General features: G+C 38.0%; 1 protein-coding gene across 2 annotated transcripts in view; it reads left to right on the top strand.

Moving 5' to 3' along the window:
* The window catches only part of runx1 (RUNX family transcription factor 1), a 73,048-nt gene extending 61,372 nt beyond the window's left edge, over positions 1 to 11,676 (top strand). For both annotated transcript variants that reach the window (XM_040142438.1, XM_040142439.1), the window contains 2 exons: positions 8,830 to 8,976; positions 9,066 to 11,676. In XM_040142438.1, coding sequence (XP_039998372.1) covers positions 8,830 to 8,976; positions 9,066 to 9,574 — 656 coding nt within the window. In that variant the 3' untranslated portion in view covers positions 9,575 to 11,676. The remainder of the gene's footprint in view (positions 1 to 8,829; positions 8,977 to 9,065) is intronic.
* The last annotated feature ends 2,016 nt before the right edge of the window (positions 11,677 to 13,692 follow it).

The raw sequence follows: 13,692 nt of genomic DNA on the forward strand, positions 1-13,692 counted from the left end.
GCCGCATATCTAGCTGAAAGCTATTTTACAAGCATACCACTAAATAAAACACATGTTTCTATCCAAAGCAGCTTTCATACAGGGATCAATTTGGGGTTCAGGTGACTTGCTCAAAGACATGTGGAGACTTTACCACCTTAGCTACAGCTGTAGCCTTAATATTGAGAAACTACTCTGCTGCAGTTTCTCTATGAGCTCAGACATCTAGACCTCCAAAAACTATGATACATCTCCTTTTAGAAAACAGGACACTCACAAGAGTGTCAGGCATGTCTTTACATGGGAAGAGAGTGACTGTTGCTAACACTAGTCATGCATTTATTCCCTACTAGGAATGACATGTTTATGCTATAAATGTTTAAGGTGTAAAGGTACCACTGTGGTATATGCATGGCTATACATGAGAGGAATCCTCATTTTAATGAAGTCTGGGTTTGAAAAAAAACATTTTCATACAAGTTGTGTTCAAATAGTCAGTTGCATAAGATAGGGCATATTCAACTGATGTGGTTAGCAGGCGAAGTTCAGTACATTGGACAAAAGTGGCTGCCTGAAATTTAGTAAATTCTAAATCTTTGACTGATGCAGCATTCATTTCCCACAAAAGTTAGCCTCCCAAATTTTACCAGCATAAATCTTGTAGAATAGATCAAACTGCATTAGTGTCTTTTTCTTTTCTAATGAAGAACTTCAATAAATTCCCTTTTTGGCCCCTGTTCCGAACTTAACTCTGACTTCATTTTGAGGACTAAGGATTATTACCTGTATGGTGATGTAAGACTAAATGTTTGTTCAGTGTGTGATGAAGTGGAGCTTGTGAATCAGTTCAGACAAAATTGTGTTCATCCTTCTCTGAAAGCAGCTTGCTCACAGCTGTGCTAGACACATTTTTGGATTTCATCTTCTATTTGTCACTTCTTGTGTGGAAACAACATCCCACTAGTAGCTGTGAAGACTGGTTCATTTTACCAAATGATTCAACAGTGTCTCAGATTGTAAGAATTTATTGCCTTATTAGGATGCAGTCACACTTTGCAATTTTATTTTGCCATAACAACCCAAAGGAACCCCATATCCTGAAATTTCCCCCATATAATGAATTTTAAAATATCAATGGTGTCGGAAAGAAATGCCCATCATCCTGCCATACTGCAAATGTTATGACAGGCATTAGTTTACAGTGGCAACACTGCAGTATACAGTTATTGTCCATGCTGCAAAGTATCAAGCAGCAGCTACAGGGTTGAAAGTGCCTTAACCTCCCTAAAAGAATAGTTCAGCATTTTGGGGAAATACACTAGTTAGATGAGAAGATCAATACCATTCACCTGTTTGTTGTTAAATATGAAGCAACAGCCAAGAGATTGTTAGCTTAACTTAGCATAAAGACTTCAGGCAGGTGGAAACAGCTAGCCTGGCTCTGTCCAAAGGTATAAACATCTACTGTACCTGCCAAAAACAAAACAAAACAATGGGGCATCTTTATAGAATAAACAAAGGAGAACTACCATGTACGTATCAACATGCATTGACTCTTTGGTAAAGCAGCAGTTTTATCACATTCGCTCACCTGAATTACATCTTTCAGCTAACGTGCCTGGACTACTTGGTCTACTTGGTTGTTTAGTGTGTGCTACAGGGGCCATTTGTTGTATTTCAGATGGTGTGAAGCTCCAACAATGTGTATTTCACTTTACAGTCTCATATCCATATTTGTATTCTCTGCTGTGTTTCTACTGAGAGCTGATGTTCCATTACTTTAAGAAGATATTTAGGCTAGGAAAACCCCCATTTTTTCCAGTTTTTATTGAAATTGAATCAGTTCAAGTCCAGTGAAAAATCTTAAATGGTACAAAGGTCAATGGCAAACTGCACTCATTTTCAGGGATTAAGAAACTGGTTAATTTGCAGTTTTCCTGCAGCAATGGAAGTAAATGAAGCCTTGAAAGTCAATACAAACAATTCCTACAGATGCCCCAACTTTAGTTGATGACTTACAAACTCTCTGTCTGTACAAAGGCAGCGTTGGAACAAACTGTGTTACTACAAACTCTTATGCATTATCAGGACAAGACTGTACTGCAGGAAGTACAACTGTATATTGCTATCAGAATGGTGAGAAAAAGGCAAGTACCAAAGGAAGACAGACTGGTTGGTCAGGCGTTCATCCTACAACAAGATAATGACCCAAAACAGTAGAAAAAAAGAAATAGACGGTGACTTCAATGATGGAAGAGCAGCACAGTCTGCAGTCTAAAACCCCTTGGAGATGGTTTGGATTGAACTGAACAGAAAGTGAAACCAAAGCAACATATAAGTGTAACACATTCGTGGGAACTTCTGCAACAGTGTTGGGACGAACTTTCCAAACAATGTTTCACTTCCATTGTATAAAGAATACTACAGGTGTATGCGGTTGATGAATGAGTCAAAAATTTAGATCGACTTTAGAATTTAATATTCCATGATTCCTTTTTCTAAAAAAAATTGTATTACTTATTTGTCTTATGATTCAATTTCAGAGTACGCTGAGACATTATAGTACGTAAATTTCAGTAACAACTGGAAAAATGCAGGTGTTCTAAAACTTTTGACCCGTAGTGTACCTATGGTGTAGGTTTTGGTTTAAAGTTGAGAGTTGGATTTCACCCATTGATATCACCTCTGCAAAGCTAGATGCATGTGTCTGTACATGATCAAGCTGTGTATTTTCCATAGCGCTGACATTCTTTCATTTACTTGAGACAGAATGAATGTGAGCTACACACACAGATTTATAAAACTGGATTTTTTTATCCAGGTAATGTATAAATATAAAATTATTAATAATTTCACCGTGTTTCAATATTGATTAACATACTGCTGCATTGCAATCACTGTGTTTATGTTCATTCATTCATACAGAGTGGCAAGCGCGGTGAGGAGAAGATTTGCGTTGTAATCACTTTATTAGATGTCTGTTACCGCGAAGGAGAAGACTACTGAAAATCTCCCTAAATATGTTGTCTTCACTCTCAACCAAGTCCACCGGCATCAGAAATATGTAGGGGAAAACACAAGCAGCCAATCACAGTTCTTGCTGTCCCCTATCAACACTGTAGCCCCAATGCATGATTACATTTTTGAGGAGGCACACATCAGCTACGGTGTAATCTGTGCCTAAGATAGGAGCCTACACATAGAGCCGCCCTATAGCTGCTGTAGCCCCTTAATGCAGGGGTGTAAATCCAGCTTTACCCTCATCATGCCTGTGGATGAGGTGCTCCTATTTTTATTTTTCGAGGAGAAGGAAGATTTTTCAGTTTAACTACATTTGTAGTGTTCGAATATGCAGAACATGCAGAATACAACATAATTTAAAGCATCTATTAACAGACAAAAACAAAAACTGTGTGTTTTTCCCAAACGATGCATTCAGCTTGCATCAAACCCCATTGTTCCTCCTTGTGGTTTTGGTGAGATCTATTGTGGTCTGTGCCTGTGTATGTATGTGTGTGTGTACCTGTGACAATGTGTGTTACCGTGGATACTCTATGTAGCACAAAAAGACAGTATCTGTTCCTCTTCTGCCTTCAGTGGAAGTGACGCTTCGAGCGTGTGTTTACGCTCATATGCACAACTGTTGAAGTGCAGTTAAGAACTGTGTTTCTTCGTATGTGTGCATTTGCATTTGTGTCCATGTGTGTGTCAGTAAGTGAGGAAGCAAGTTAGGCCTTAAGGAGGAAACGAGAGTCAGCTGGCAGGAAGTGCTACTATGAGAAAAAAATTTTTAAAGGCAAATGTATAACTGTCAGAATTAGTTTTGCACCATTAGATATAATTCTTTTTACTGGAATAAATGTCATACTAATTAATTGTTGTTATAAAAGTAAAATTTTACTATTGTATAAAGTTTCCCATTGGCCTTAATATATTTCATTGTATGCAGTTTGAAGATACGTTGAACTGTGATGAAGTTTTTACTCAGTTCAAGAATATCTAAATATTGAATTTAGGTACAACAGCTCCCCTTGAAATTAGAAAAGAAGCAAAAAAAAAAAGAAAAAAAAGTCAAAGGTGGGGAATGGATATAAAGTGGTACGTGCAAATTTGGCAGGCTGAGACACCTGTCAATCATGAAAACAACCTTCATAAAATTCCTCTCTTTTACCCTTAATATCACTTTCATCAAACATTTATTTTCAAAAGCAATACAAGACATATATTTGAAAAGGCAAAAGTAATTGAGATTGTATTTTTTAAATTGTTTTTATAATTTGAGAGACATGTTGGGACTCTCTTAATAGAATTCAATACATAGCAGAATTTTCCAAATCCTCTCCACAGCAGTATAATGCAGTTGGGTGCTGGTCACGCGAAGGCAATAGAAAACAACCAAAGTTAAAAAGAGACTTGCGTCACAGCACAGAAACTCAGTTCTGGACCCTCTTAACAATAACTGATTTTTTATTAAGTCGTTTTCTGCAAGTGGAAGGGTAAGTAGCGTTTTAGCATTAGCTTCACTTTTGTCAATCAGGAAAGCACCTCACAGGTGTAACCTAAGGGTGATCAGATTACATGATCCACGTACATCACTCTGCAGCCAAACATAATCACAGTGCAATTACTCACAGCGTACTATGTCTTAGAAAGTCTAATAACCGAAATGGATGAGCTTCAGAAATAGGTCAAATGCACAAGTAGATCAAAAGATCAGTCAGGAAGGCAACCAAATACAAATAGGTCTCAATTTTTTCAAGTAAATACAAATGAAATAGGATGACATGACATACCTTATAAAAAAGTTTTTTTATTTTTACAGAAATAAATCCAAGATGGACCTGGAAATGCATTTAACTACAAAAGGAGGCCTACCATTGGACAAATTACCGTAACATCCAAAATACAATAAATACATTCATTATATATGATAAACCAGAAAAAATCTAAGCATGCAAAATCCAAACAACTAAGATAAATACTTACCAAGTGGTCCTCAGGCAAAGTCATTGGAATCAGCTTCTAGTGGCCATTAAAAAAACTGCAGCTTAATGCACTGCAATGGTTTCACCTTATTTTTAGTGCTTACTGCTTGGGCCATATTACCCTTAAAACCCCAATTAACCACAGTTCTATAACATTGTTATTGTTAAGATTTAGTATGTACTTATCAAAATGTGTTTATATAATGTCGTGACAATGAGACTTTTTGCTACTTTTGAGAGGAGTTGTTACTCCTAGCTAGGCTAAGACCACCATTAACATCCCTTTAAACTGACTGCATGTAGACCCGTTGAAAATCGGTCAAGGACTTTGCCTGTTCCTGATTAATAAAGTTTGACATAGAGACAAGTCTGGGACATAATGAGCATTTCCATTTTTTGAATTTATTTTGTTCATGGGAATGGTAATATGAGTACATACAGTAAGTATTGCAAAACAGTACAAAGTATCATCTATCTGCCATTTCAGTCCTTATATATTTCTATCCAGCATTCGTTTTGGTCAAACTACTGTATGTATTGCAGTGTTCTTACCTGTACACTTTAACACAGCTGGCTTAATCTGGAAAAATATGAATCTAAATCGTTAATTGTGATAGTGGATGATATTTCTCTGTATGTTTAAAGGAAGTGACTTTATCTGCTGTTTCTTACAGTCTCTTCCAAGATTTGCATGTAGGTTTCACAAACTAGTTTGCAACAGAAATGTATGGTACCTAATCTTTATACTGGTAAGGAGCTGAGATTTAAAATAGAGTGGTTGTGAAAGAAAAAGCAATACATAGCTCTAGACAGAGGTAGCGCTCAGTTCTTCCTGCTTTCAGTTTTTTTGTGATTCCTCTAAAAATGAAAATAGCAATAGGAAATCGTTATGAAGCCATTCAAACCTCACTCTCTTTTTCTTTCTCTTCCCTCTTTCTTTCCTTTTCTCTTGACACTCTCTCCTCTGTTGTCAGCCTCTGCTAAGCCTTCATTTCTCTTTTAATTTTGTTTCCTTTTATTTCACTTCTCTAGCAATAAATACTGTACATATACTGTAGTTCCACCATGTTTAAATTGCTGTGCATTTAAAGCGTGCGTTTGTGTTGTGTGTGCGCGCATGTGTGTGCATGCGTGTTCATATGTCGTTGTGCTTCTAATATGCTTGTGTGGTAGTGCATTAAAAGTGCTGCCAAGCCCATCACAGCTTATAAGAGATATAAAATCCAAAGAGCAGTGTCACATGAAAAAAGTCGAGATGGGATGAAAATTTATGTGGGCTTTACTATTGCCAATATACAAGTAAAGCAAGGCTAGTAATGTGAACTACTAAGCACAGAACAAACGAAAAATCAAATGAGTCAAAAAGATATTTAGAGAGTATAAAATGTGATGTGTTATGATGTTGTTAAAATAACATGTCAGAAACATATGTATAATGTGAAACTGCCAAAAACATAATATATGTATTGGGAAAATAACTGAGGAACAAAACAAATTGACACATTTGCAGTATATACCCACAAATAGGAGAAAATATAAACATATGGACAAAATACATGTCCAATGTATGCACATTATCGGGAATGTACAAAGCATTACATAGTTATGCTAACGGTAATACTATTAGAACCTTCATCAATACTTTGTGCACACACTGATCATTAAAGATAAAATGGGACAGTTTCATTCAAACAGGACCAAAGTAGTTTTCATCAAGTTCAGGACTCCTTCTATCAATACTATTTCTAAATTGTTTCTGACTTGTGCTTTTGCCCATTCTTTTCTTCTTTCAAATCTGTTAGGCCTGGGTTAGCTGTTGTTCTGTACCCAAGGCTGGATTACCAAACAGGCACCAGGATTACTGTGTGGCAACTAGTTTGTGGTACTATGATCAGCTTTAACTTTGTTTGGGAAAATGTAAAACTACAGCCCAATATATACTGACATTAGAATTTCCTTACCTGATTTTGCAGCCCGTCTACAAGATGGCTCTTGTGTCAAAATCTAGCCTTGAGAACTTCAGATGGTATTGTGCTTACATGGTGCATAATTCTCCAGTACAGTTTGTGTTTCATAATATCACACTGTAAACCTGGGACCATGTAGTGGAATACTGTACACAATGCACAAAGAAGGGAGAAACATCGAATTAATAGGGGCCCCCAAACGTCAATTTTCACCCCAGGCCTCCTAACAAGTTAATCCAACCATGGCACTTCAATGTGCCTTGTGTTGTAAATACGAAGTTACCAGCCACTGTTGACTCTCTAAAAGAAACCCCTCACTGTGTTACAAATGTCCATGCCATGTGTGTGGCATACACCTTAAACCAATATTTTTTAAATATCCTTACCTTATATACATATGTATAGCTGTCCTGCTTGTGACAATGCATTTTCAGAAAATTCAATGGGTTTAAAGTGTTTTAAGATTTTCTTTAAATCACCAGTTTAAAGATACATGTTTTTCACAAAGACCATTTAATAACAATAAATTACTACTATGGACAAAATGTTATTTTATTTTATGTATTGATCAATTCTAAAGCAAATATGCATCCATGCATGTATCATTAGTTTTAATTAAGATAAATGGGTCAGTCATATTTATTTTTGATATTAAGTAGCCAACCATAAAAACAGCCAGCCATCTACAGTATCACTCCTGGCCCACATTACTGCACTCTGCCTGAAAGCCTTCATTGACCTCTTGCTTCCGTCTGTCTGAACACACATACGCACACAAACGTGGATGATGTGGATGATCAGTGCCATTTATTAAACTGTGGAGAAAAAGACTGGATTGAATGAAAGAACTCTCTCTCTCTCACACACACACACACACACACACACACACACACACACACTTCATCCATCAACAGCTTCTGTCTAAAGCCCAAGTTCATTAAAATCAGCCTTTATTTAAATAGCATATTCTGCACAAATTATTAAATTCTGTATTTTGTTAATATGTGCATATCAAGTTAAAGCTAAGGTATTTTCTCAGTCCAAATAAAACTTGGCTTTTATTTGTCAATATTCTAAACTCAAGGTTCACTTCCTAGCTTCTTTTGAATCTTGATTGTATTCCATGTAGTTCTTAAATGAAGGTAATGTACTGAGATGTCATCACATGACATGAAGTCCAGAACTTCAGTCACTTCACGTAATAAGTGGTTCTATATTCCATTCATAGTTCACATGACATTTGAGCAAGTTCCTTTAGCTGTAGAAGGCCATGGGATGCAAAAGCTCTGGAAGAAGCAGTGATTTAATCTCGAGTGCAGACTATTTGATAGATATTTGATTTAAAAAAAAAAATGATTGAAAATAAGTACCAGGTTGTTATAAACTTTAATTATCCCTTTAAAAAATGACACAAGGAAATAGAATATTAAAGGAGCATTCCACCGATTTTATGCATGAAGTTCAGTTTAATTGTAATGACGTCTACTACTCAGACTGTGAAAACAGTTCTTCTGTGACTCTGGAGAAAACAACCCTGAGGATAGTGATGTCATCAGAGTTAACTCATCCTCATACTCATACTCATAACTTAGACTAAAAATTTGTAGTTGAAGCCCACGCAAAAAAATGTTATTATAAAAGACAGGATATCTCAGCCTCTTCTCTGACAATTCCTTTTAAAATTCAGTCTCTTGTGAGTCTCCCAACTTTATAGTGTTGTAATACTAAAACTCTGAAGCACCCCATAAGGAAAAAAAGATGATTTGTCTACAGCACAGTGCAGAATCAACTGGAAACAGCCTCTCTCACAACATTCAACTTACTCTGATCAAAATGACTGCTTACTTTGTGGCTCTGAAGGTGTCAGTGATTAAGCTCTCTCTTTGTCTCTCTCTCAGATTCCAGACAATTGCAGTCCTCTCCATCTTGGTCCTATGACCAATCATATCCCTACCTTGGCCAAATAACCACAACCACTGTCCACACAGCCAATCCCCTTTCGCCTGGGCGCTCTTCACTCAGTGACTTGTCCTCACGACTCACAGGTAAAACACATGAGCATTCACATACACAGAAAACAGAACTAAGAGAGTAGATAGGTGGATTGTAACCCTTGACCTTTGTTTTTTCTCAGGTCCTGACCTCACAGCCTTTGGCGACCCCAGGATGACCTTAGAACGATCTTTCACTTCCCTCCCTGACCCCCGGGTCCACTACCCTCCAACAGCAGCTGCCTTCACCTACACCCCTTCCCACAACCCTGTCTCCAACAGCGCCCTTGGCCTTGCCATGGCCACCCCAGCGGGGAGGTACCACACCTACCTGCCTCCTCCCTACCCAGCGAACACCCCCCACCAGGCTCAGAACGGGCCTTTCCAGTCCACCTCTTCACCGTATCACCTGTACTACTCCACCTCTGCCGGATCATACCAGTTCTCCATGATGGCCGGAGGAGGAGGTGGCAGTGACTCGCGCTCCCCTCCAAGGATCCTGCCACCATGCACCAATGCCTCAACAGGCTCCTCCCTCCTGCACCCCACTTTGCCCAGTCAGAATGAAGGAGTGGGTGTTGAAGTTGAGTCCAGCCACAGTAGCTCCCCGACAAACATGGCAGCTGCTGAAGCTGTTTGGAGACCGTACTGAACCAGCCAAGGTTTTAGAAGACACTCTGAATGACACGCAAAGGATATGACCTCCTGGTCATATGATTGGCTGCACAGAACATCATCAAAGTCATAAATACACACCAATCCAAAATATGATAAAGTTACTTGAGGAGCCATAAGTCAATGTAATATCAAAAATATATTTTTTTGATAGTTTTTGGACAACAATGGAGCTCTAGGGCTCAGAGGAGTAGGCCTTATCAGGCTTTGGAAACACACAGGGGGATGCATTCATTGTTGTTTTTGTCTGCACATGGGATTTGTTGACTGTAAGAAAAATATTGAATATCAACAGACTTATCCTTTCAGGGACCATCCATGAGATAGCCAAATTCTGTACTCTTATGTACTATATTCCTTAGTTGAAGAAAATTTGAAATTTTCTGCCAAGATTTATTCTTTTTCATGTTTTCAGTGTTTCAGGTACAGATCAACTGCTGGTTAATTAGTTAGTGTTGTTGGTAAAAGCATGTGATTACACAGAGAACTCCCTGATAAAACCAACCAAAAAGCCACACATTTTATCTGAGATCATACAGATATTTTGAAAGGAACAACAAAATGGATGCTACAACAAAATCCTGACTTCTTTGACTCCGAAAAACCTAACAGAATTCAAAGGATCGTTTGGTACCATCTAGTCATAGTGCCCCACAGTAACCACCTATATTGATTTTCACCTACTGATAACTTAAAAGTGTTTTTTCATTTTCAAGAATTTTGTTTACTTTTTATTTTAATTATACTTACACTGAAACATTGGATTTTTGGTTTCTAATTTTTGGAAAAACTCCACAGAGTACTGTATGTCAACACATGACGGATGAGTGCGACCACCCAAATGGTTACTGACAAACAATGGTCAATGAAAAACAAGCCAAACGACTGACAGGTGCATTGGCCAACGGACAGCAGTGAGTGGACTGACTCATTTGGTTATATAAATCTAACATCCCAGTCTCACTGCAGGATATAGAAACAGACACAGGACTCCAGAGAAGAGTTTCTATGAAATGAAGGACCTAACCGTGGACATAAATGGACGGAAGCAGGGTAACATTTTGGTTTAACACTGACATAGTGCATGCAGAAGCACTGGACTGATCTCAATTCAGCTTCCTTTGTAAATTAACAGGACTTTTTCCTCATAAATGTTGTTGGTGTTGTGTATAGATGATTTGCTCATCCCAAATATTGCGGTGGCCTGTTTGTGTTTACCTTCACCCCATCTTTGCCCTCCCCATGTTATAACCACTGCTCTCTCATTCATGGTTGACATTTTTAAAAGAACTGAGCCCATTGTCTTTAGAAGAAAATAAGGTAACATGATCACTTCACGCACTAAGGTCAATTTTATGGCCCCTGGACAAAAACAAACTATGAACTCTAACCCAGACTTTCCTGCAGGCCACATACTTCATCCTCACCCATCAAAATAATTAAAAATTCTTAACTTTATCACAAGATTTTAATTATCCCCTTTTTTTGAGCAACTGTCTTCCATTTGACATTTTCCACATTTACATCAGAAATTTGGGGTTTCCTGTTTCTTGAAGGACACTTCAACATTTGAAAAAAATTGAGCCAAGGATCAAACCGGCAACTTTGCGATTGATGGTTGAACTGCTCTACATTGATTAAGGATGTTGATTGATTCCATATTTATTATAGTAGGGCCTAACTAGACTGAGGTTTAATCCAATTTTGACCAGATTTGTCATATTTAAAAGGTCTAAATTATGTCTCAGATGTTTTTGGCGTGAAAATGCTAAAATTTAAAGACTGTGCTCCATCAACAGCTTTACTCCAAGATGATTTATTCTGGCTTCCAAACCCCTCCCTGTTGATGTTGACTCATTTCCTCACTGCACTGAGAAATCATTACATTATGAAGTTTTGTTAAATGTGTTAATTTATTCCTAGAATACAATTTTTGGCTGCATTTCATGTCTGTTTCTGGCTGTGTGTGTGTGTGTGTTACATTTACACATGATCCACTGTTTATATGTAATGTATATAGCCATGGCTGTAAATGACACCTGCATTTGATCATGTTTTTATCATCTCTTCCTCTCTTCCTCTCTCTCTCTCTCTCTCTCTCTCTCTCTCTCTCTCTCTCTCTCTGGCTCTCTCACACACACACACACACACACACACACACACACACACACACACACACACACACACGCTGGTTTTATTTTGAAATTGTTGATAGTGCACATTTGGTTGTGATTTATATAAATATTCTTGTGAAGAAAATACAGCTGTTGTCCTGTGGTTACTCATCATCTGATTTGTTTTTCAATCGTCTTTTTATATAAAATTTTGACCTGTATCTATGCCAAACCACTCTCACACCACACACACCAACTCACACACACACCTATTCCTGAACCTGAAGTGCATCCAGACAAACCCTGACAAGTTTGCTTTCTCTGCCAGTTTAACCAAACACCTTTGTGGTTCTCATCGGGTGAACACTTGAGTACCCAGCTCCAAAAGTCAGGTAATGTACATAACATTACATTACATAAAACTCGTCCAGCACAAGGGTGAGTATGTGAACGACTTCACCTGTTGAGTATGCCTTATCAGTGATGCTTATGTGCCGCGCTGTGCCTGTCAAGAGGCGGGACCTTAACCTTTCTCTCAAACTTTGTCATCCTTCACACAACTACTTCATTCATATTTAATGTCTACAAACAAGTGCAACACTATGAATGCCTTTGAGGAGAGACTGTCTGAAGTTGTGTACAATTACTCTAATTTGTGCAATTCTCATGTCTCGACCCACTTTATGACTGAAGGTCTCTTGTCCTGCCTTTGAGCTCATAATTGTTCATTAAACATATTTGTCTTCAGGTGTTTTTGAATGACATGCTACACGAACTACATAGTACATTTCTGGTGTACCCCAGCCCTTACAAAAATTGGTGGATTTCATCCCATCTCCAATTCCAACATTGGAAACGTGTTTGATGCTGTTCGACAATCTGACAAGCACTTTGTTTGAAGCATACTTACACCTTAATAGAGCCTAAAAACAGATATCAATTGGAGTAACAAGATCACAACCCTGGGATTGTGCGGAAAAACGAAAAGCAACAAAACCGTCACTAAAATAAGGAAAAATTGACTGTGATGGTGGGGCAACATGTTTTGTATGGAGGCAGATGGTATTCTAAGGATGAACTTGAGATGGACTCTACAGACTGGCTGACCAAGATGAATGTAACTTGGGGTGAGGCAGAATATATTGCCCAAGATGGCAAACCATTGATGAAGATCATTGTGGCCTTATGTCTTACAGGGGATGAAGACGTTTACGTTTAAAAGTGATTAAAAAAAAGGTATGCTAAAGAGGAAAAACTGGGCCACGAGACACAGGTTTCCTGAAAAGTGTGTTGTTAAGTTTGGGGCTATTTAGGATAAAACACCCAGGGGCTGCCTGTGGTTTTATCTAGCCACATCTATAATGGGCGGCTTCAAGAGCTCTTAAGCATGGGAGAATTTCAATTGAGATTTTGAGTTTCCCATGATTTTTCTATTTTAACACTGAAGGAAACTGCAATTCTCAAGAATGACTGAATCCCCTGGGTTTTTTTTGAATAACAAAATAAATATATACGACTTAATAAAAACCGTTACAACAGTTAAAACAGACACAATGTTCACCGTGATAGATTACCTAACTCTAACAAAACAAAAAGGGCTCTGTTACCTTATTTCATGACTGGAAAAGACATGGTAACCAATCGACTGGCCTTGTCCTTAGGGTGTTAAGTACTAGCATTCATTTCTATTTTAATTGTCAAAACAAACTGCACGCAGCTTTAAAAGGTAAAAATGACTAATTTGGTTTTCAAAGAAAAACAGATGAAGTTTTCCCTGAGCAAACAATGTTGTTGACAGCTCAGCGTTAGGTTGTTTGAAGAAGTGAATGATTGAAATTGTCCTGCAGTACAGTAGCTTTGAACAGGATAGTCATGTAGCCCTTGAGAACAGTGACATCTAATGTTCTAACTACATTCTGACATCCCAGTGTTAAGAATGGCCAGAGGAAATGAGCCTCAGTTTCTATAACCTTTAAATCTG

The sequence above is a fragment of the Xiphias gladius genome, chromosome 13, assembly GCF_016859285.1.
Source record: "Xiphias gladius isolate SHS-SW01 ecotype Sanya breed wild chromosome 13, ASM1685928v1, whole genome shotgun sequence".
Taxonomy (NCBI): Eukaryota; Metazoa; Chordata; class Actinopteri; order Istiophoriformes; family Xiphiidae; genus Xiphias; species Xiphias gladius.